Source organism: Trichosurus vulpecula, chromosome 3 (genome assembly GCF_011100635.1).
Source record: "Trichosurus vulpecula isolate mTriVul1 chromosome 3, mTriVul1.pri, whole genome shotgun sequence".
Classification (NCBI taxonomy): domain Eukaryota; kingdom Metazoa; phylum Chordata; class Mammalia; order Diprotodontia; family Phalangeridae; genus Trichosurus; species Trichosurus vulpecula.
The window spans coordinates 115811357-115834687 of NC_050575.1; the positions used below are offsets into that span (position 1 = coordinate 115811357).

The 23331-nt window shown below is 42.0% G+C and overlaps 2 protein-coding genes across 3 annotated transcripts in view; both read left to right on the forward strand.

The window, feature by feature from the left end:
* The first annotated feature begins 468 nt into the window (after nt 1–468).
* ATP6V1G1 (ATPase H+ transporting V1 subunit G1) lies at nt 469–8775 on the forward strand. The gene is made up of 3 exons (XM_036750203.1): nt 469–628; nt 4743–4843; nt 6034–8775. The coding sequence occupies exons 1-3, from the start codon at nt 547–549 to the stop codon at nt 6205–6207; spliced, it is 357 nt and encodes a 118-aa protein (XP_036606098.1). The 5' UTR covers nt 469–546; the 3' UTR covers nt 6208–8775.
* A 6230-nt stretch (nt 8776–15005) lies between these two features.
* The window catches only part of TMEM268 (transmembrane protein 268), a 30391-nt gene continuing 22065 nt past the window's right edge, over nt 15006–23331 (forward strand). The window contains exon 1 of one of the 2 annotated variants that reach the window (XM_036750416.1): nt 15006–15294. The gene's annotated coding sequence lies outside the window, so the exon portion shown is untranslated. The remainder of the gene's footprint in view (nt 15295–23331) is intronic. The other variant, XM_036750417.1, reaches the window with a different exon arrangement.

Sequence of the window (23331 nt, forward strand, 5' to 3'; positions counted from 1 at the left end):
AAAAATATTTCTTACAAGGAATGTCTCACTGGCTAGGGGAGTAAGGAAGAAACGATTCACAAATGAAGATCGGTAATGCAAAAGCAAAAGATAGTAACAATTTCAAAGACAGAAAGAAATGACTGATGTAGATAGAAGGCATAAATAATTTTTTTTTTTTAAGGGCTGGGTTGGACTAGGACTCCAGGGTCCCTCCCAGCTCCTGTGGACTGTGAATCCACCAGGGAACTCCTCGGGTCTCTCTAAGCCTGTCAATGGGGGCGGGGTAGCTGGAGAAGAAAAGTCCTCGCGCATGTCCAAAAGAGTCCAAGGCTGGGGGATGGGGGGGAAGGGAGGAGGGTTGTTTTTTTCCTCCCCAGACCCAACAGCCAATCATTTGACCCTAGCAGAGAAGGGGCGGGGCGTAATCACTGGACGCACGGCGCGTCATCGCCGCCACTCACGTGGCCTGACCGTGGGGCGGGGCAAGTCAGCTGACTTGCGGGGAAGAAGGAGTGGAGGAAGAAGGTTTGGGAGCTGTTGAGGCCTAGCGGAGTCGGCGTAGCCATGGCTAGCCAGTCCCAGGGTATCCAGCAGCTGCTGCAGGCGGAGAAGCGCGCCGCCGAGAAGGTTTCTGAGGCCCGCAAACGTGAGCCGTGGCGGCGGCGGCGGCGGCGGCGCCTGGGGCTCGGGGGACCATGGGGACTGAGGGGTGGCGGGGAGAATTGGGTAGGAATTAAGTTAGTGCCGGATTGGAGCTGGTTGTGCCCTGGAGTTGGTATGCGGGGAGGGGGCACGAGAGGTGTGGGCATTGGATGGGGAGGTCTGAGAGGGGGCCTGGATCAGGGAGCTCGAGGTGGTGCCATATTGTGGAGCTTGGGGGCAAAGCTGTAATGAAGGCCTTTCTTTTCGCCCCCAAATATCGAGGAGTGATCCCTTCTCTCCCTCGCACCTTGCGCGGTCATTAACCACCCTTTTCCTGGCCTCCTAGGGACGGGGCAGGGCGGGGCCGGGGCGAAGGGTGATAATGTGGAGTGGGAGAAGAGGGAGAAGCTCTGGCTTAGGGCGGGACCCTCTCTACTGGGAAGCTGGGTGCCTTCCCGGAAGTTAAATTCAGCTTCTGTTCGCCTGTCCAGGTTCATTTCAAACCATTCTCCTTCAGGTACTGGTTGTCCTTAACTTGAGAAACCACTTACTTTTCCCCACTATCGATCCTGCCCACTTCTCCCTCCCCTCTCCCCCCCGGGGCCTCCCTTCTTCCAGAAGCCTTCTTGTCTCCCTCGACTATCACTTTTTTATATGACACTTTGAATTTCTGCTTTGGCTTTATTGCCATTCTCCCTGCATTCTACATAAGTGTGTCTGTAGTACTCCACTTTTAACTTGTAAGGTCCTTCAGAGTAAAGACTCTATTCTTTGTGTTGCAGAGAGTCTTGGACGTAGTAAGCCAGTCGCTCATTAAACGCCTACAGTAGGATGAGTTCTGAGCATGCAAAGATAAAGATAAAAGGAAAAGAGTCCCTGCCCTAATAGAGCTTACATTCTAATGGGAGGAGACAGATATATGTATAGCAATATACAGAAATACCTGCAGAATATCAAATACAAGGTAGTTTTGAGGGGTGGGACCACCAGAAAAGGCTTTCTGTAGAAGGTTTCTGATTTAAGGCAGCGAGTGAGTGCATTCTAGGAGTAGGGGACAGCTAATGGAAGGGAGATTTAGCATCTTGATGCAGAGAAGCAAATGGACTCTTTTTAAAGGTATGGTGTCAGATAGTGTTGGACTTGGAGTCAGGAAGACCTGGATTCAAATCCTTCCAGGAACACTTAATTATCTGTGTGATCATGTTCAAGTTACTTAACTTTACTAAACTTATGTTTCCTCTTCAGTAAAGTAAGGATTATAATGTCATTGGTACCCAGAGTTTTTGAAAGACTCAAAAGTAGGGAAAGTGCTTTCAAGCATTAAAGCTTTATGTAATTATCTTTCTTTAAATTTCTTTGAATAATTTTGGGAGAGGAAGAATCCAGGAGGCTGAATTAATCAGTTAACATAAATGGAAGTATCCTGGAGTCTTTGTGCAGTACTTTAAGCAGAAACAATTACCACCGTTCTACCCATTGTTGAATGGTAGAATTCTGGTTTCTGGTCCCTAACTACTTGTAGTTCAGAATTGCTGAGGAGTGTGCAGTGGTGGAATAATGTAAAGGAGGAATAGGCATTAGAGGGCAGATTTGCACCCCAACTCATTCTTTAGACCTTAAATCACTCTCCACATTCAGCCCTAGAATTACTGGATCATTTAGGTATGGGTTGAAAAGTAAACACTTGTTGATTGACCCTTCATTGGTGTTTGATCACTGGGGAGTATTGAGGTTTCTTTGCATCTTAGCCCCTGAACTTTACTTGGTCAGTAAACATATTCTGAGGGCCTACAGAGGCCTTCTGATATACAAAAAAAAGAATGGCAACTTCTCCCATAGATCTTACGGATTTTTAATGGAAGAGGTAAGAAACTCAAGTAACTAATACAAATTGGAGTGTGATAAGTTCATTAGTGCATTAGAAAAATGTTGTTCTTGCTCAGCCATGTCCTATTTCATAACCCCATTTGTTTTTTTTCTTGGCAAAGATACTGGAGTGGCTTGCCATTTTCTTTTCCAGTTCATTTTACAGATGAGGAAACTGAGGCAAACAGGGTTAAGTGACTTGTCCAGGATCACATACCTAGGAGTAGGTGTCTAAGGCTAGATTTGAACTTAGGAAGATGAGTCTTAAACATTTTGACACCTGCCTGCCCATCGGAAAGGTATAGAGGGATAAATTAAAGATTGCTACTCCAGAGCAGGAGATAAGAGTTTGTGTTTAAGTTGGTCTGTGGAAGATTTGCATGAATAAGAAATGGGACCTCAAGGAATTGGCATGGGCTTGTTTCAGAGAGCAGTGTTTTGGCTCAAATGAAGAGGAGTAATGGACAGGGCATAAAAATAAATGTAGATTGGCTAGATTGTGAGAGACATCGAATACTGGGCTAAAGGGGTTTGTTTGTATTTGATCTCTTTGAGAGTGGGAGCCATTCAGAATTTTTGAGTTGAGGAGTGGGGTGCTCAGATCTCTACTTTAGGCAGATTACTCTGGCAGCAGTATTAGGATGGATTGAGGATGAAAAAGCCATTTAAAAAGAGTTTTCCAATAACCCATATGATGGATAATGAGGGCCTGAACTCTGGTGGGGATGGAGAGGAAGGGATAATGGGAAAAGGCATTGCTGAAATGGAATAGATAGAACTTAGTGAGTGACTGGGCTGGTTAAGGGAGGAAGCTATAAATGACTTAAGGTTTTGAGCTGGAATGACTAAGAAGAGGATGGTGGTGTCAGTAACAGAAATGGGGAAATCAGCTGAGGAGAGAGAAGACTTGAGAATTTCAGAGGAGCAGGAAGGGACTAGGGACAGAGAAGCTGAGGCCGTTGAGGACTCTCCACAAGCAAAAAAGCAAGCCAGGAAACAAGTGAAAACCTGGAGACAAAAGGATTGTGTCAGAGAGAAACAGTGAAGAAAGAAACACAGAAAGAGGAGAGGGAAGCAGTGTATTAATGTCTGAAACATATGGGACCCCAGAAATAAGGGAGAGGCAAGCTAGTAAAGATTGGAGGACACTCAAGGACTCCCAATGAAAAGGACAACTCTAGGCTTTAGAGATAGGAGATCAATGATGATTTGCCAGATTCAAGTCCTAGTTCCCTCCTAAAGCTTGATTTCATGGTTCCCAGGAACTTAGTGTCATTGAATAAAATAATATAAAAACATAGATTAAGAAAAAAACATGATTTTACTTTTTGGGCCCTTTTATTGCTTCTGGAAAATGGTTGTGGGCCAAGAATTTCTTTCTTCTTTTTACTTCTAGCTCCAGTACAACCTTAGGCTTTGTATCAGGCTTGAAAATAAGTACTGTTCCACATAGGCTTGACATAATAGAAAGTAAAGGCTTAAGAAAAATTATGCTTTTCTTTCTAATCATTTGATTTTTCTAGAAGTATCTGGAGATTAATTTGGGGTGTGTTCCTGTAGACAGTATTGATATCTTAACTTATGCTATATTAGCATTTGGGAATGATTGAATATCATTCTCCACCCATTGAGAACTTGAATTAGTGCAGGTAATCATGTTAATTAGTTCATCTTAGGTGTGGTTTGGAAAATAACTTTGGAAGGGCAAGTTACCTGACTTATGAAATTTAGTATGATACATTCATCCTTGGTGATAGAGTGGTTGGATGGTAGAGTTGGAGAAAAGGTGCTGGTGACCTTCCTGAAAGGGTTAAGTACATAATCTCTCCTAGGAATGTAACCTAGTGTCTGTCCCCTTGAAAACAAGGAAGTTATATATCAGCCAGGCCTGGCTCTCGTTGTATGTTTTCCATCTCCCTGAGAGGCAGCATGATATTGTAGATAAGAGACTAGAATTGGAGTCAGGAAGACCTCAGTTCAGTTACTGCCTCAGATACTAGCATTGTTTTCCTGGATAAGTCACCAAGCCTCTATTTGCCTCAATTTCCCCACTCGTAAAATGAGGGAGTTGGACTTGAAGACTTCTAAAGTTCCTTGCAACACTAAATTATGATCCTTCCCTTTGGTCCTTGCATACGCCAGGGTCTTATCTTAGCACTTTTTTGCTTCCTCATAAAAATCACCAAAATATTTCACAATCTCCTTTCTATCTTGTAATATCTTTCTGATGCAAGTCTCCCCTTTGAAAACAGGAAAGAACCGGAGACTGAAGCAAGCAAAAGAAGAAGCTCAGGCTGAGATTGAGCAGTACCGACTGCAGAGGGAGAAAGAGTTTAAAGCCAAAGAAGCTGCGGTTGGTTCCCATTTGTTGTTGGTTTTGCTCCCTTAGCCTTCTGATGTAGAGACCGTACTACTGTCCTTCCACTTGGAAGAATGTTTGCCTCTGCCTGGTGGATACACCCGTCAAAATTAGCTGAGCTCAGTTAGCTTTAGAGTCCATTGTTTTAAGCCATAGCCATATGCAAGCTTAGTTCCGGAGGTGAGAACATCACTGAACTAAACAGGTTAAAGATGAAGATTTAGTAAGTGTATGAAAAATGCTTTATACTACTCACAAACATAAAAGAATTCTCTCCTTTTAAAAGTGTTGGTGTTAAAATTTGAAAGCATGACTTTTTTCATTTGAAACTCAAGATACTATAATATTGGATTCTGGAATGTTTTCCTTAGTTACATGAAGACCTTATTGCTGATACCTTTTCTGTAGGACGTGATAATTTTATAATCCATTGTTAGGCAGACCCCCACCCCCCCACACCACTTGGCCTTGTGACTAATATATATTTTGGGATTGCTGGGATTATGGGTATGATTGAACTTAGGATTTTTCCTTGTGTAGAAAATACATACCCTTAACGTTGTTGTAATAAGCTACCAGTCTAATTAGCGTCCTCATATACGTTCATGGACATTTTATTCTTTTTTTTAACATTGAGTATATAAAGCTGTCAGAAGCAAGGTTGTCATATATAGGGAACATTCTTTTCCCCCAAAAGTTGGTAATTAAGTCTGTATAAAGTTGATGCGTAACTGACGTTGCCAAGATCATGATTTTTGTCTGGGACCTTACTTATCAGGGTGGTGTTTTGAAATTGGCACAAGGTGAGAGGGATCATTTTGTAATTGGCTGGATTGAGGTGTGTACCTGGAAAGACAGTCACATCTTTTTATTACTTCTTGAGTCTTTTCATGCAGAATAGGAAGGCTTAACTAAACTGAAACCTCTTCCAATACAGGTTTATTATTACTATGTGTATTTCTTTGTGCATTCGTATTGTAGACATTCCACACCCCCCTAGCATTTGAAACAAAGATACTAAGCTAGAAGCATTGCTGTTTATAGGAGGAAAGTGTTTGTTAAAAATGCTTATTGCTGAATTACTTATAGTATTGGTGAGATTGGGTTTCTCTTTAGACTAAGCAATGTACTTTTAGATGCTTGTCCTGTAATCTTGACATTTGTTCTCTGTCCCTATCCACCAGGCTCTTGGTAGCCATGGCAGTTGCAGCTCTGAAGTAGAGAAGGAAACCTTGGAGAAGATGTCTGTCCTCCAAACCCACTTCCAGAAGAATAGGGAGGAAGTCCTGGAAAACCTGTTGGCTTTTGTGTGTGACATCCATCCAGAAATCCATGAAAACTACCGCATAAATGGATAGGATAAAAGAAATAAGCTCATATTCGATAGATAGGTTGGCAGTTCAGTTGCCCTACTGTAGAATGTGAAGCTTTAGCTATGCTACAATTACATTCTTGTATAAAGATTTTAAATTATTTCTGTATAATATTTGGTATGGTACTTCAGTCTTTCTGAAGTCTAGAGAATCTAACTTCAGACAGACTGAAAGCTTATCCTAAGAGTGAATATTCTTATCTCTTATTTCATACTGAGTACAGCTTTTTTGTGCCTTTTAGTTGGTAAGCTGGAGAATGCTACACTGCTTCCTACATGATTTTAGTGCTGAAGATTATTTAAAGAAAGGAGTTAACATGTAGCATTCTCTAGGACTTCATTATTGTAAACGTCAATGGTGCATTGGGAAGTAATGGGCATCTTTAAAATAGCCCTGTCTTGATAGGTTTTAGCATAATAATGTTGCTGATATAGCCATTTAGGATCCTTTGAGTTACCCTTGATGGAACCGAACCAGCTTACAGAACTCAGGTGCTTATGAATACCTTGTAACATTTAGTATGTGCATGGTGACTTGAAAGTAAAGACTATTTAACATAAGTGTTCCTTAGCTTGCATCTTTTCCTTTGGCTCATGCTTTTTAAACAAATAGTCCAAAAAAGCTGGTTGCTCTATAACACGTTGCTTTGGAAGTTAATAGTCCCCAGAGCCTTTAGAAAATGTTCACTATGGGCACTGTAGGGAGGGAAAAGAGTAATTTATCCTAACATTAAGTAGCACGTGTTAATCTATTGACCTTTTCTCAGGGGTCCCTCACATTACTGACTTTTGATGCCTTGCTTAATTTTCAAAGTGGTTTCCAGTGTCCTAGATGTTTAAAGCCTAGGACAGCCTCAATGCCATCTACAGGCATGTAAGTGTATTATGTACAGATCACTGAAGTCAATCAAATATTTATTGAGCTTCTACTCTGTTCTCAGCATTGCATTGGGTGCAGTGAAGCAGGCACAAAGGTTATAGGTACAAAAGGAGAAGATACCAGTCAATTCTCAAGGAACTATTAGTCTTTTGCTGTTACTAAGCTTTTTCATTGAGGGAGAACACCCTGGAATTCGTTGGGGTTTCTTAAGGAAAACCTCAGTTCAGTGCTGACTCATCCTCCTCCTGCTAGGGAAAGACTGTTACATTAGAAGCATCTTCTGTTACTTTAGTAATATCTTCACAAATCTCAGGGGTTTTAGAATTGTCACTGGTGCAATTTTGAATGTGGGACCTCCGAGTTTATAAGACTTGATAACTTTAGATCTGCCCTTAACATTCATTTTCTAGTTCCCCTGGAGAGAACTTAACGAGATAACTCCTTCCTGCTTTGTGATTCTCTAGAAAGGGTCACTCTTCTCTTAAGTGAGTGTTTGTTCAGATAGGCTCCTGAATCATTTGAAAGTAGTAATACTGGCGTTTGGCCAGTAGGGTAGGGCTAGGGGCTGGACCTCTTGTTCTTACTAATATAGAGAACTCCTGGTGAAGAAACTCATGTGAATGCAGATCAACATTTGCCTTAAGTCTATTTGCCAGTAGTTTTTTTTCCCCTATATATTAGGCCTATGAGAATTGTTTAACCTGTGGAATTTGCATTGGCCCTTCTCAGATTTCTACCTGTTGCCATTTAATTGCTTTTACTTCTCCCCATCTCACCTAAAAACCACTTTTTCTTAAGACACCCCCTCCTCCAAAGAAATATAAAGGAAAGGCATCCTATTCAATCTCTTTGAGATCTACCGACTGCCATAAGTCTCTACCTCTTTACGTAGTTGCTTTGTTCTTCAGCAGACTGCAGTTAACCAGCCTTCCCACAGGATCATTTCAAATAAATTACACAAACATTCAGAATGAACATATATTTACTACCATCTTTTCCAAACCTTGGCCATCCAAATTCACTTATATCTCACTTGTCATGTGTTAAATGTCTCAAATATCATTGAGAAAACCTGTGATCCTAAGCCCAAATACTCAGGAAACAACTAGATTAATTAATCATCTGACCATTTTGGGAGCCATTCAACATGGTCAGGGTCTGAGTGTCATGGTTACCTATCTCTCCCAATGTCATAAGCTCCAGTAGAGCTGTACAGCAGGGAAACTGCTGCCTTCTACCTAGGACAGGAAAGCTTGTCCATTACAAACTTTTTACTCAACTTTGGCTGGGTATAGGGACTAGACTGGGGTTTATGCTTTATTTCTCTGCTCCCATCCCAATCCTGCTGCTTTTTGGGTGGAGGTCATGACACTAACCCTTCTAGATAGATTAACCTGAATTTTATATATGTACATCGGTGATGTACATTGCCATGGACGAATTGATCATAATAGCATTCTGCTTTGAAATTTTGTGTAAGTAATGTAATCAATTATTAGTATCCCCAGTTGAGGGAACCATGCCCCAGAGAAGGTAATAGGGAGAGTTAATCCTTTGCAACAATCTAATTTTAATAGTGGTTACCATACTTTTGGCTAACCATTCTTGTATGTTGCCTGACATCTGTGCAAAAATAGTAAAAGTAAATGATTAATAAATGCTTTTTGAACCTGTGCCTAGTTTTTGTTTTTTGGAGGGGGAGGAGGTTATCAAGATCTATATGCTTGAATAATAGGGGAAAATTTTCTTTACATATGGGTTTCTGTGTCAGGTAAAGGGAAAATCTACTTCAAGGTATTTCTTATCCTGTATCTTGTATTCCGCTGACAAGAATTGATGTGTCCTCAGTTTACAAGAAGCTTTGTTCTCTTTAGTCTCAGGCAGGATGCCAAGGATAGTCAGGGAGCTAGTTACATGAACTTAGGCCAGTCATTTCGTCTGTTGGACAGTTTCCTCATGAAAAGAGAGGGTTGAGCAGTATGATCCTTAAGGGCCCCCTCATTTCAGACTTTCTGGTGTTCTTCTTTAGCTTGGGAAGTATCAGTTGGTTTGGCTTGGTGGAGAAGGGAAAGAATCAGAGGAGTTTAAATCCCAGAATTGTGTGGGAACACAATTCTAGACACAATTCTAGAGCTGAAGGGACCTTTAAACATCAATCTTTGGGGTTAATACCAGGCTGACTGGTCAAGGAACATGGAGCTAGGAATAGTACAGCAAAGCAAGTGCCATGCTAAGTAAAAACTGTTTTCTTTGAATTTGGTGGGAGGGAAAATACTTGGGTAAAGGCTGGGAGAGTGACTGCTCTGGAGTGGACTTGTTAGTGGATGAAAATGAATTGGAAAGTATTAAGCTGTTGCAGCAAGCATTTAAACCAAGTGATAAAATTTTGTGCCTCAAATTTTTTGCCATTTTATGTCACCGTTGTTAAAATTTTTTAAGGAAGTTTTTTTTTAATTGATTTGACTTCTCCTAATTGTACAAATTAAAACCCCAAAATATGCATCTATATATGCTGGCAAAAAAAAAAAAAGTCCACATGAGCCATTTCTAAAAGTGGACATCTCCACATTGCTAAGTTCATTTTCTTGTCAGGAGGTAAGTGGTATGCTTCATCTTCATTTATTTAGTGACTTGGCAAAAAAAGTACAAATTATTTGTTGGTTGACCATCAGATAATGAATCCAGATTTAAGTAGGCTATTCAGTGAGCAACATTGTCATTGTCCTTAGGCCTAAGTCAGCCTTCCCACACTGGTAGAACTTGCCAGAATTCGCTCTCCACAAGTGAAACCCTTCCAGAACCCGTGGTCACTGATGCCAGGAAGAATGAAGAATTAAAAGTAATACTTGAACAGAGATGTAGGATTAAAGGAGGCATGGGAATGAGGATAGAGTAGAAGTGGGAACAAGTTCAGTTGTAGGGTTGCAGCTTTGGGAATAGAAGATATGATGGGTGTTTTGGTGGAATTAGCAAGTAAGTGATTGGACATGAGAGATAAGGGAGAGGGAATTAAACTCCCTGGTTATAGATATAGGAGACCAGGTGACGGGGAAGGGGGAGGGGTGGGTATGACAATTGGCAGGGGAAGGGTTGGGGGGGAAGATAAGCTCGGCTTTGTAAGTCTTAAAATGGAGGTACTAGTGGGGAATCCTGGTGGAAATGTAGGCAATTGCAAGATACCTCATACACAGGCACATATGTATGTACATATATATAGTATGTAATATATACATATATTTAGAAAACATTTTGAAATTATTTTCTCTCCTCCTTGCCCCCCCAAAATAATTAGGGGGGGAAATCCTGTTAATATATGCTCAGTCAAAATGACGTCCAAAAAATTTATGTCTCAAAACCAGCTGTTGTCAGGAAATGAGTAGTATGTTTCATCATGAGTCCTTTAGAATATACCCACTACATTTTTGCATGCCAAATCCAGACTCAATACACCACAGGGATACTATCTCAGATGCTATTTGTTCTAACGAAGTTGGAGAAACTAGAGTTGAGATTCCTTGCTATATAATTTTGCACAAAGCACTTACCCTCCCATAAGAATATTCCTACCTGCTCTGTTTGCCTAGCCAGACTGGTAACAAGGAAGATAGCATTTGTAGGTAGAATTTCTATGGTGCTATCAGGTTTGCAAAGCACTTTACAGGTATTACCTCGTCAGAGACCTATACAGCTTGGTGCAGTAGAAAGAGGTTGGGATTTGGGGTTACTAAACCTCAGGTCAGTTCCTGGCTCTGTTAGTACTTGTGGGATTGTGGGCATGTCTTTTCATTTTTCCTGGAGTTGATGGTTGGCAAGGTTCCTACCTGTTCTACCTGTTCTAAATCTATGATCTTAGGATGTAATTTTTATTGCTGAGAGTAAGAAAACTTATAACAGTTGCTTCTATAAACTTGGAACCCACTGCTTCTCAAGTCTGGTATTGCCTTCAGTGAAATGAAAAGATTTTATCATTTTATATGTCACCATACACTTAAAGCAAATGGGCATTTGGGAAATACAGTAATAGCCCATGCTCTCAAGTAGCTTATAGATGGCAGACAAAACATGCAAATAATATTCAAGACGTAATGTGGTAAGTGCCTTAAAGTTCAGTAGAATGCTTGGAAAGGGAAGAAACAAATATGATACCTGAGCTGGACTGAGCTGGGAAAAGAAAATGAAAGTCTTCAGCAGTTGGAGATGTGGAAGCAGTCCGTTCCAGGCATAGGGCAGGGCGCCACCGAAATCCAACCAATGATATCCTGCAGTCCTTCATAGGGTCTCTGAAAAAGGAAAGTAAGGACCTTGCTATCCTTACACACCAAAATTTCATCCAGCTTCCTATCTTTCTCAATCTTCCCCATACCTACCTCATCTAGATAAATTGGCAGCATCTATGCTCCAAGTGCTAGATAAAACCCAGAAAACAAAACCTGGGTTGAATTGAGTTGAAGACTTTTTAGGTTTTTCAAAGCCACTGAAATTATGTGAGTTCAGTCCATTGGAAGGAAAAATCCCCACCTTTGAAAAATCCAGTTTCTAAAGGAATACAACAGTGTTCAAGGTCCCATTATACAGCGTGTCCCCAAAGTCTTAGTGAAGTTTTAAGTTTTAGTACCTTCAGAAGTACAAATGCTAAACATGCAAAAAACATTAAAGTTTATTTATATTTTGCACTTATTTGGTTTTCTGAATTTTGAGTAATATTTAAACTTTAATAAGATGGGGCAACTTTCCATTAGGCATTGAGTATGTGATGACTTCATGAATATTGCTTGACCACCTTGGTCACCTGGTCTGTCTCCACTGAACTTTTTCTCATGAGGTTTTGCCAAAGCTATTATACATGCATCAAAACCTCATAATCTATCTTTGGATGATCTTAAGGCTAGAATTACATTCGAACCCTTTAGTCACTGAACAGCAGCTAACAAAAACTTTGACAAAATTTCAATTACAATGTGCTAACAATGGTTAGCACAAGAAGGTAGTTATATCTAATTTTAATAAGTAACACACCAACATTTAAATAATTGTAAATAATTAGCCATTCAAATGTTTTTGTAAGTTCTTAGCATTTACTCTTCTGAATTTATTAAAAGCTGAAAACTACACTAAGATTTTTGTATTAGTCATTAATCATACAAGTCCTTGTATTTATTAGTCATTATTGTATTAAATATGATCACACTGGAAACAGTTCATTTTAGCTGATAGAAGCACTGTTTCATAAGTTTTGTATGTTATATTTTAAACCTTTCTGTTTAATAGAAATCGGCATATTCAAGGATACTTTTATTTTCCTTTTCCTGTGAGCTGACCTCATCTACCTTCAGTGGCTTTGAAATCCTGAAAGGCAGCTGGTTAGAAGGATTTGGTCTGTGGTTGTTCGGATGGGAGACCTGTAAGACACTGGCATGTTTATGCTGTCAGCGGCTGCTTTAGCTTAAAAAAACTCGACAATCATACCTCCAGTTCTGGGTTGTTAGAAGTCAGAACCAGGGCTCCAGGACTCTCAATGTATTGTTTTTGTTTTGGGGGTCAGGGGATGCTTGCTCGGGACAAGTTAACCTATGGAAGAGTAGTATGAGCTGACCAATGATTTTAGGTTATTCTTTGGAAGGGGGCCTCATTGTTTATTGTTTTCTGGGGTTTTTAAGGTAGAAAGAGAGAACAATATAAATGCTTAGTTAAAAGATCATTTGACTATAGTATTAGGATCAACTGAAATATCCAGCTTTTTTTTTTTTAATGAGTGTGAAACTGATAGTCCTGGAATCTTAATAGATTTTTTCATTCTGCCAAAGATAAGAGAATCCACTCCTATCCTGACAATTTGAGAATAAAGTTCATGTAGGCCTTGGGCCTATCTTTTATTGTTTTTGCTCAGTCATGACCCCATGGATCATGGCATACCAGGCCCTTCTATCCTCCACTAACTCTTGAAGTCTGTCCAAGCTTGTGTTCATTGGGCCTATCTGTGGAAGTCATTAACTAGTTTTTGGGTAATAGTGGCTGCTAACACCCTGAAACTGGACTTTGGATCTTTGCAGTATAGTCACTCTACAGAAGCCTGTGCATTAGGAAAAGCCCCTACGACTGACTAAAATTTCTAAGTTGGAAGGGATCTTTACCAAGTCCAACTGTCTTATTTTACAGATGAGGGAACTAATCAATCAGCAGATTTAGTCTCCTAGATCACACAGACATCACATGCCACCACTTCTCTGCTCCTCCATGCCCTCCCCCACCCCTCGTTCACTTAATGGGAAGTCACATAATTACCCAAAAAGTATGCAGTGAGTGGCTATGTCATAGTCGGCCCTGGCTCTCAAGGACCTTATGCTCTAATTGGGGAGAACAGTGTCTATTGTCATAAACTCAGTATTGGTGCAAAGTATGCTTTGCAAAAGCGTGGAGGATAGGGACATCAATGAAGGCTGTCAGGTAAACCTTTATGAAGCAGACAGAACTTGAGGTGGGTAGGATTTCCTAGATACAGAGGACTGGAAGGGATAATTATATCAAAATATGCATTTTATTTAAATAGCTGCATAGATGTTAAAGCTTCTAGCTCCTTCCCTGCCCCACCCCCCGCATTCTTTCTTGATAAAAGCAGGTTAATCCCACTTTTCTAGCCTGTTGCTTCAGTATTGTCCAGCCTGGCTAAATGTTTTTGCTCCATAGGTGAAGCCTCTTGAATCACTATCGATCTCCAGTTTCCCAACAATTGCTAAATATTCTAGAAGATTGCTGTTTCTCGGAAGGTGAAAAGTAAAGCTGTACTTAATGTATGCTGAGTGGGTAGAAGCCATTTGGGGATTGGGGCAGGGGCTGCTGGAGCCAGCCACAACCTAGGTCAGGAGAGCTGTTTGTAAAATTTGCTTTAACCCCTTGGAAATCAGCAAACTCTGCACATCAGGACTTGATTTGTTATTTTGTTGATTGCCTGGACTTAATAAAGTGATGGAGAAAATGTTAATAATATGAATTATTAAAATTATTAAAAATATGTCATATGTATATTTACCAGCATACCTCTGGATAAAGGTATGATTTAAGAACTAAGGAGACTTAAGAACTATGGAGAAGGTTGCTGCCACAGGAGTCTCTCCTCTACCCTCCTCCTCATGGTCCAATCAACATTTGTTTAGTGTTCTCAGTAAACATTTGTTGAATCAAATGAAATTGATACCCCAAGTTCAGTCACTATAAACTATTCCTCTAATCTCAGAATTATTATTATGTTTTTTTTTTTAAACTGAAAGAAGGCTAAGAATACAGAAATGATGAACTCGAGAGAGTTTTGTAATAATGAAGAAACAGGCCCGTCCATAATGGAGGAGGAAATGTTCGTGTCCAAGATTATGCAGTGAAGAAGAGTCAGTTGAAAACACAGATCTATAGACTCTGTGGAATTCTCTTGCCATTGCTGGGGAGGGGGCCAAGTTATCTAATCTCAATTTCCCCATCTGTAAAATGGAGATACTGATTGCACTAACCTTCCAGGGTTGTTGTGAAGAGAAAATGGGATGTTTGTTACGTTTGCAAACATTAAAGCATTTTATAAACGCTAGCTATTACTTTTGTCTTTGTGTCCCCAGCGCTTTAGCACAGTGGACTCAGTACCTAGAAAGCGCTTCATTAAATATTAACTGATTGGGGAAGTCGCTAGCCTTCTTGGTGCCTCAGTTTCCATCTCTGTGAAATCAAAGGGTAAATGGGGTTTTGATTCCATGACCTCGAAGGCCCCTTGCAGTCTGAAGTCCCATGATTTCTTGTCTCCTACTTCCCTGTTTTGCATAGTGGCCTCCTAGGGGGCGGGACCCGCAGGGTGAATCCCCATGAGGTTGCTCAAGTGTGTGTCCGTGTTGCAATGAAATGACCCGGCCGTGAATCCGGCCTCTGGAATCGAAAGAGCAAGAGATGGTGTTGGCAATACTTTGGGGAGCACGCAGTGGAGTCACATGCCCAGTGACTCGCAAGGTAACAGTAACCAGAGACCAGCTCTGGGCCGATAGGAAGTCAGCTTTTCCTGCCGTGCTGGCGAGGTCGGCCGGGCACGCACGGGTTTGTACCTTCCGCCGGACGGGCCCTCGGTCTCTCTGCGGCGGCCTGCCCACCTCCTCCTCCTCCCGCCCCCAAGGAAACCCTCTGTCCAGCGCCGCGAGGGTTACTGCAGCGGCAGATTCTAGGGTGAGTGTGCGCCCGCGCTCCAGGAGCGCCGGGACAGCTCCCGGCACTGAGGCCCGGAGCCGAGCAGAGCCTACCCGCGCCCCTGCGGTCCTTAAAGCACCTCTCCCCTCCCGCGGGTAGGGTCCTAGGGGCCTGTGCCCCGGTGCCAGGAGGGGAAATGAGAGTTTGGATGCCTTTGACCAAGCTGGAGGCTCTGCCATTCCGCAGGGGGTTGCTGAAGGCGGGGGTCTCCCGTGCACATTTGTTTGGGAGGAGAGAAGGCAGCAGATGGAGGAAGCTCGGGGAGCAAGAGCTTGTTCTGGCCTGTCTTGGGATAACAACTGAAGGCAGTCAGGTGATGCTCCCCTCCCCCCCCGAGGGGCCGCGATCCAGCTGCGCAGAGACTTCAGTGACCTTACCAGCCACTTCTTTCCTACCCCAGGGTCAGCTTTGGGATAAGCAGAACATCACAGAATCCCAGCTATGGTGTTCTTCTTAGCTCTTCCTCGGGAGGGTGAACGAAGAAGCTGTCTCAGAAAGAGGGAGCAATTTCCTCAATGTCTCAGGCAGTAATCAGGGTTCAAACACAATTCCTCTGATTAAATTCATTGCACAATTCATAATCTTCTGTTTCAGTTGGATTGCAGTGTGGAATACACACACACACACACACACACACACACACACACACACAATATCTGGGGCTGATTATGCCACAGTCTGACCTTGGATAAAGCACTTCCTCCCGGGGACCTCAGTTTCCTTCTTTTTAAAATGAAAGAGTTGGGACTAGATGATTTCTAAGTCCCTTCCCAGCAGTTCGAGAATATAAAATGTGTTTTTATGATCCTCCTTTGCAGTACAAGGTTTGAATCTTTTTACAACTTCCTGCTCCTGTAGTGGGTAACTCAGGGGAATTCAGCTGCCATCTCTGTGGAAGGAGACTGAGTGTGAATGGTGTGTATAGTTCTTGGTGGGGTCCCTGAGGCAGTAGTAGAGCCCCTTGAAAGAATAATTTCCACAGTCTTCGACAATCCAGATCCTGAACATTTTTTTTCCTCCTTTTGTCTGAAGAACGGTAAGAAATGATCCTGAAGGAAATAAGCACAGGAAAAGGCAAGTTATCACAGAAAGTAAAGTCAACAGGTCCAGGAACACTGTGGCTTATAAGGGCCTAGACAATGAACAGAGACTACTAATTAAGAAATAGGGGCAGCTAGTGCCAGTGAATAGAGCACATGCCCCAGAGTCAGGAGGATGTGAGTTCAAGTGTGCCCTCAGACACTTGACACTTATTGGCTGTGTGACCTTGGGCAAGTCACCTAATCCTGATTGCCTTGCCTCCCCTCTCCCAAAAATAAGAAATAGTTAAGGAATCTCTTTGGTTCACTATTATAATTTTTGTTGTCATTATCATCATTGTTCTTTCCAGGCTTTCCCAGGTAGGGAACAGGGACCCTGCCTTATGCCTTGTCCAGTACTGAGACCTCCCAGCACTTCTAACTGTGCAAAGCCTACACAGGAAGCGTGTGATGAAGTCACACCCCTCTCTGGCCTCACGGTCCTTATCTGAGAAATAAGGATTTAAAGCTGAAAGGGGTCTTTGAAATCCTCCAACACAACCCTTTCATTTTTACAGATGAAGAAACTGAGGCCCAGAGAGGTGGCCTGTTTTGCCAATGATAAACCAGGTATTAAGCTGGGCTTCCAACCCAGAAGAGTTAGGTTCTCTGGCCCTAATTTTAGTGCTTAAATGAGGGAGTTGGTTTAGATAGTTTCTGTGTTTCCTTTCCTCCTTCAGACAGAAGGAACTGGATGGTGTTGGTTCCATCCCCCTTTTACATTTTATCCGTATCACCTAGTCCTTTGGTTTTTAATGCTCCTGCTGGGGCAGCTGGTAAGATGAGTGGGGTAAAGAGGGAGGCTTAGCCCAGCTTGACTTCTTACTCACATGGATCCTTTCCAGGAGGGCAGCTCCACATACTTTATAAAAGTATTCATTCGTTTTCTTGTTGTTCAGTCATGTCCTACTCTTTGTGATCCCATTTGGGTTTTTCTTGGCAAAGATACGGGAGTGGCTTGGTATTTCCTTCTCCAGCTCATTTTACAGCTGAGGAAACCAAGGCAAACAGGATTAGTGACTTGCCCAGGATCATAATAGCTAGTAAGTATCTGAGGCCAGATTTGAATTCATGAAGATCAGTCTTCCTTACTCCAGGCCCAGTGATGCTCTATCTCTTGTGCCACCCAGCTGCTCAGTCTTTTAGCAGGAGTTTATTAAACACATAATTCCCTGCAGAGCCGTGTGCCAGGTGGGTGGGGGTGAAGGTGGGAGATTCAAAGTTTGGGTAAGACAGTCTCTGCCTTCCTGAAGTCTCTGGTCTAGTAGCAGGATTGAATACAAGCACACAGATAACTGTAATATCCAACATTGTATGGTGATGATAACTCATTTCTATAGTGCATCAAAGTTGGTGAAGTACCAGCTTCTAACAACCCTGTAACGTAGAGAGCTGTAAGCGTGATTATCCCTGTTTTACAAAGGAAGAAGGCTCAGGGAGAAAAAGTTGCTTTATTCAGCGCCACACAGTTATTGAATGTGGGAGATGGGCTTCAAACCCAGGCCTCTCCTCTTTCCATTAGACCACACTCAACATGCCTTAAAGTGGTCCAAAATGGGACTGAGAGATCCAAGTGAAAATGTCATTCCCAACATTTTCCCTTGAACCCAGGGGTAAAGGTCCTGAGTTTCAGTCCCAACACTGTGACTACCCCAGTGACCTAGAACAAGGTGAATCAAGAGACAGCATGGTGCAGTGGTAGATTGAGAGTGGAAGCAACTTGCTTCAGATCCTAACTTGAGCATTTATTGTGTGACCCTGGGCAAAATGCCTGACCTTTCAGGGCCTCATAAGTAAGTTGGAACTAGATGATCCCTAAGCATCTTTTTACCTGTTAATCATTTGATCCGGATGGACAAGTAAAGTGGTGTGTTGTGATGTCAAAGGACAATTGCTATAGGCTAGCCAGATCTATATATGTCATTAGCTAGATGGTAGACAGAGTGCTGGGCCTGGAATTGGGAAAACCTGCTTTCAAATCTGGCTTCGGGCACTTAATAGCCGTGTGACCCTGGGCAAGTCACTTAGCCTCTTTTTATCTGTTTCCTCAGCCGTAAAGTGGGCTTCATAACAGCACCTACCTTTCAGATAATATTTGTTAAGTCTTCAGCACAGTGCTTGGCACAGAGTAGGTGTTGTTAAATGTTAGCTGCTACTACTACTACGACGACGACGACGATGACAACGACTACTACTATTACTACTACAACTACTGCTACTAATTTCCCTTGTATGAATTCACTGTATGAAGCAGTATAGTGTAGCGTACTGAGTCAGGAGATATGTTTTAGAGTCCCATTGACATTGTACCAGTCATTTCCCTTCTCTAGGCATCAGTTTTGTTAATTGGCTGGCACTCATTAAATGCCCACTGTGCACCTTAGGGCGAGAGATACAAATACAAAGAATGAAGTAGTCTTTGCTCCCAAGGACCTTACACTTTATCACAGGAGACAGCATGTGTATGTACATATAAATATATGTATATGTATACACACATATACATATATAAGCATATGCAGAATACATTACAAAATGTATGTATTAGGTCATTGGGGTGGCATTAGCCAATGAGATCAGGAAAAGTTTCATGTAGAAGCTTGAGCTCAGTCTTGGCGGGGATTAAGGGATTCTGTGATTCAAGTTAAGGAGGGAAAGCATGAGGGATGGCCAGTGCAGCCCTAGAGATGCAGGTAGAGTGCCTTGAGTGAGGAACAGAGGGAAAGCCAGTTTGGCTGGACCATAGATTGTGGGGAAGTAGGGTAATGTATAATAGGGCTAGAAAGGTAGATTAGAGCTGTGAAGGGCTTTAAAAACCAACCGGAAGAGTTTATATTTCATCCTGGAGCTAGCAGGGAGCCACTGGGGTTTATGGAGTAGGGGAGTGCCTGATTAGACCTGTGCTTTAGAAAGATCACTTTGGCATTTGTGTGAAGGATGGACTGCAGGGATTTGAGACAGAGAGACCAGTTAGGAGGCCCCGTCCTAATCCAGGTGAGAAGAGATGAGAATCTGAACAGAGGAAGTGCCTGTAATAGGGAAGAAGGGAACAGATGCCAGAGATGTAAGATTTGGCCACAGATTGGCTATGTGGGAAGAAGGAAAGTGAGTTCAGAATAACATGGAGATATTGTACCTGGGATAAGAGAAGGATGGTGGTTCCTTCAACAGAAATAGTGAAGTTTGGAAAAGGGATGAGTTTTGGGGGAAAGACAATAAAATTTTGTAGATGTAGAATCAATAAACCAATCAGTAAATATTTATTAAATACCTAGTATATGCTAGGCACTGTACTAAGTGCTGGGGACTCAAAAAGAAGCAAAAGGTAGTCCCTGCTGTCAAAGCACTTACAATATAATGGAGGAGACAACATGCAAACAAGTATATCTACATACACATACATACACACATGCATGTATACACATACACATGTGTATACACATGTACACACATATATGTACACATATACACATATACATACACAAAGCAAGTTATCCACAGGATAAAGAAGAAATATTTGAAAGAGGGAAAGAGTTAAGGAGTTAGGAAAGGCTTAGGACTTTAAGTTAGGACTTAAAGAAAGCCAGAAGGTCAGTAGTCAGAGCTGAGAGGGGAGAGTATTCCAAGCATGGGGGACAGCCAGAGAGAATGCCTGGAGCCCAAAGATGGAGAATTTTGTTCACGGAACAGACAGGAGGCCAGTGTTACTGGATGGGAGTACATGTTGGGGAGTGACGTGTAAGAAGACTAGAAAGGTAGGAGTGGATTAGGTGAATGCTGAACAGAGCATCTTGGAGACAATAGGGAGCCACTGGAGTTTATTGAGTGGGGGTGGTGGAGGTGGGGGTAGTGACATGGTAGGATCTGTGCTTTAGGAAAATCACTTTAGTGGCTAATTGCAGAATGGTTTGGATTGGGGAAGAGACTTGAGGCAGGCACACTCGCCTGCAGGCTGTTGCAATAGTCCAGGTGTGAGGTGATGAGGGCCTGTGCCAGGTGGCAGAACAGAAGCTAGGATATGATATTTGGATCTGGTAGTCATCTTTGAAGAGATAATAATTAAGTTCATGAGAGATGATCAGGTTACCATGTGAGAGAGTGAAGAGAAGGAAGAAAAGAAGGCCCAGGACAAAGCCTTGGGGTCAGAGGTTTGCTGGAACCAAGTCATAACTGGCTCTAAGCCCATTTGCCCATTGTGAGCAAAATCGACAATCACTACAAATGAGGGCTTTATTGATTTATTGTTTTGTTGCTTGTCTAGACCTAAGAGAGTCATGAAGAAAATGTTAATCATACTGATTAAAGTTAAAAGTGTATCATGCTTATATTTTTCCCCTGCAGAGTCGGTTGTTAAACATTTTATTAGAACAGAAAGCATGACACAAATGAGTTAGCAAAGGAGACTGAGGAGCAGTCAGACAAGTTAACAAGTTAACAAGAGAGCAGGGTCATGAAAACCCAGAGAAGAGATAATATTCAGGAGGAAAGGGTCCAATTCTGTAGAGAGGTCACAAAGAATGAGCACTAAGAAAAGGGAAATCCAATTTGGCAATTAAGCCATCACTTTAAGAGGAGGAGGTTGGAGAATATGATTTCTAAGATTCCTTCCAGCTACAAAGTTCTAAGATTCTGTGATTTTTTTTGGGGGGGGGGTGGTGTGGAGAAGGATGGGGTTAGGGTTAATTTATTTGTTTATTTGTTCTTTTAGAGGAATCAGTGCATGGAAGTGTACTGGTGATGTGGTTTACCAATTGCCTTGCAATTTTTTTGAATCTATGTAATAAGTACCTGTGTTATAATGAACTCTTCCTGTCCCAGAATACAGTCCTAATATACTGGGGGTTATGAGGTCATAGACTGAGAGCTGAAAGGATCTTAGAGGTCATCTAGTTCCCTCATTTTACAGGAAGAAAAATGAGACCCAGAAAAATTGAGTCAATTGCCCAGAGTCACATAGTAGGTGGTAAAGTGGGGATGGTATGAGCCTATGTCCTCTGTCTCCCAATTCAATGCCCTTTGCATAGTACCATTTACTTATTAAGAGGACTGATTCTCTGAGACACTCCCAAAGTGAATGAGTTTATGGGGTGCAGGGAATCAGGGGCCCACAGGTGTGTTACCCAACCATCTTTCTCTGTATTAGGCAGCTAGGTGGCACAGTGGATAGAGTGGTGGGCCTGGAGTCAGGAAGACCTGAGTTCAGATTTAGCCTCAGACACTTACTAGCTGTGTGACCCTGGGCAAATATTTCCGATTCAGTTTCCTCAACTCTGAAAGGGGTGTAATAATAGCCCCTACCTCCCAGGGTTGTTGTGAGGCTCAAAGGAATTGACATTTGCAAAGTGCTTAGCACAGTGCCTGGCAAACATTAGGTGTTTAATAAATGCTTGTTCCCTTCCCCCCTTTTTTCCCCTTCTTACCAAGAGTTAGTGGGAGATGGTACCACATAATCAATGCCTGGTCTACAATCCACACAATACCCACTTCATTGTTAAGGATCCATGCTTATTTTCCCCTATGGGTACAACTTTCAGTGTTACAGATTGGTGTATTACCCAGCATGCTTTAGTCAGCTTTCTTCATGAGTTTTCTGTGGCTGAAAAATTTGGAAATGTATTTGTTTTATTAAACACCTAGGATGTGCTAGGTTACAAAGAGAAAAAAGGATGGCACTTGCCTTCAAAGAGCTTCCATTGGACTGGAGGAATAAAACAAGTACAAATCTAGGGAAAGCATGAGCAAAAGTAATTTCAAGAGGGAGAGAGTGCTAATAACCAAGGGGTTAGAAAGGTCTCCTTTCAGAGGTGGCACCTGAGCTGTGCTCTTAATGAAGCTAGAGGTTCTGTGAACAGAGTTGAGGAGGGTGTTCCCTTCATACATTTGGGAAACATTTGTACAAAAGCACAGAGGGAGGAGATTAAATGCGTTCAGAGAACAATTAGGACATTTCATTTGGCCGGAACAGAGAGTTCACGAAGGGTAATGAGATGACCAGACTCACATTAGGAGTAGTATCAGAAAGGTGAGATCCATATTGTGGAGATCTTTATTTTTTTTTTTTGATGGAGATCTTTAAATGCCAGGCTCCGTACTTTGCATTTTACTCTAAAGTCAATAATGAGCCACGGAAGATTTTTGAGTAGAGCATCATCATGGTCCAGCGAGTGTTTTAGAAACACTTTAATTACTTGTTTTCTTAACCATTATCTCTAAAAGGGAAAGGAAATGGCTTGCTTCCTTGACATTCCGCAATGGTGCAGCTCCTGCTAACAGATGGGCTAAACAATACAATCACCTGGGTCTGAACTATTATTTGCTTTGTTTAGAATTTATTTTGAAACCCCTTCGCTGAGAGAGAAAGTGGTGGATGAGCTGAAGCATTTGGGGGAAAACAAATACACCAAGGCTTGCAGCTATATTTTCCTCCCAGTGGTGGAGACTCTCTAGAGGAAAGGACTGGGATTTCAGGTTAAAGTTTGAGGTGCAGGATTAGGAAACCTGGTTCTCAGAATGTGTTGATCCTAAGAGAGAGACAAATTCAGAGGAAAATGAGAAAGTGCTTTGGTTGGTGGAGTTGTGAACTGATCCAACCCTTCTTTCGAGCAACTTGGACTCTGCCCAAAGTACTATAAAACAGTGTCCAGAAATACCTTTACTAGGTCTGTATCCCAAAGAGATAAAAAAAGGGAAAAGGACATATATGTATAAAAATATTTATAGCAGCTCTTTCTGTGGTGGCAAAGAATTGGAAATCGAGGAGATGCCCATCAGTTGGGGAATGGATGAGCAAAACTTGCATATGATTGTCCTGTGGTATATGATGAGCAGGATGGTTTTAGAAAAACCTGGCCAGACATATATGAACTGATTCAAAGTGAAGTAAGAAGAGTCAGGGGGACGTTGTAAACAGTAACAGCAATATTGTAATGACCATCAG

Coding starts and splice junctions, on each gene's coding strand:
- ATP6V1G1 (XM_036750203.1), top strand. CDS start 547: ATGGCTAGCCAGTCCCAGGGTATCCAGCAGCTGCTGCAGGCGGAGAAG. Junction 629..4,742: donor GGTTTCTGAGGCCCGCAAAC/GTGAGCCGTGGC, acceptor CTTTGAAAACAG/GAAAGAACCGGAGACTGAAG. Junction 4,844..6,033: donor TTAAAGCCAAAGAAGCTGCG/GTTGGTTCCCAT, acceptor CCTATCCACCAG/GCTCTTGGTAGCCATGGCAG.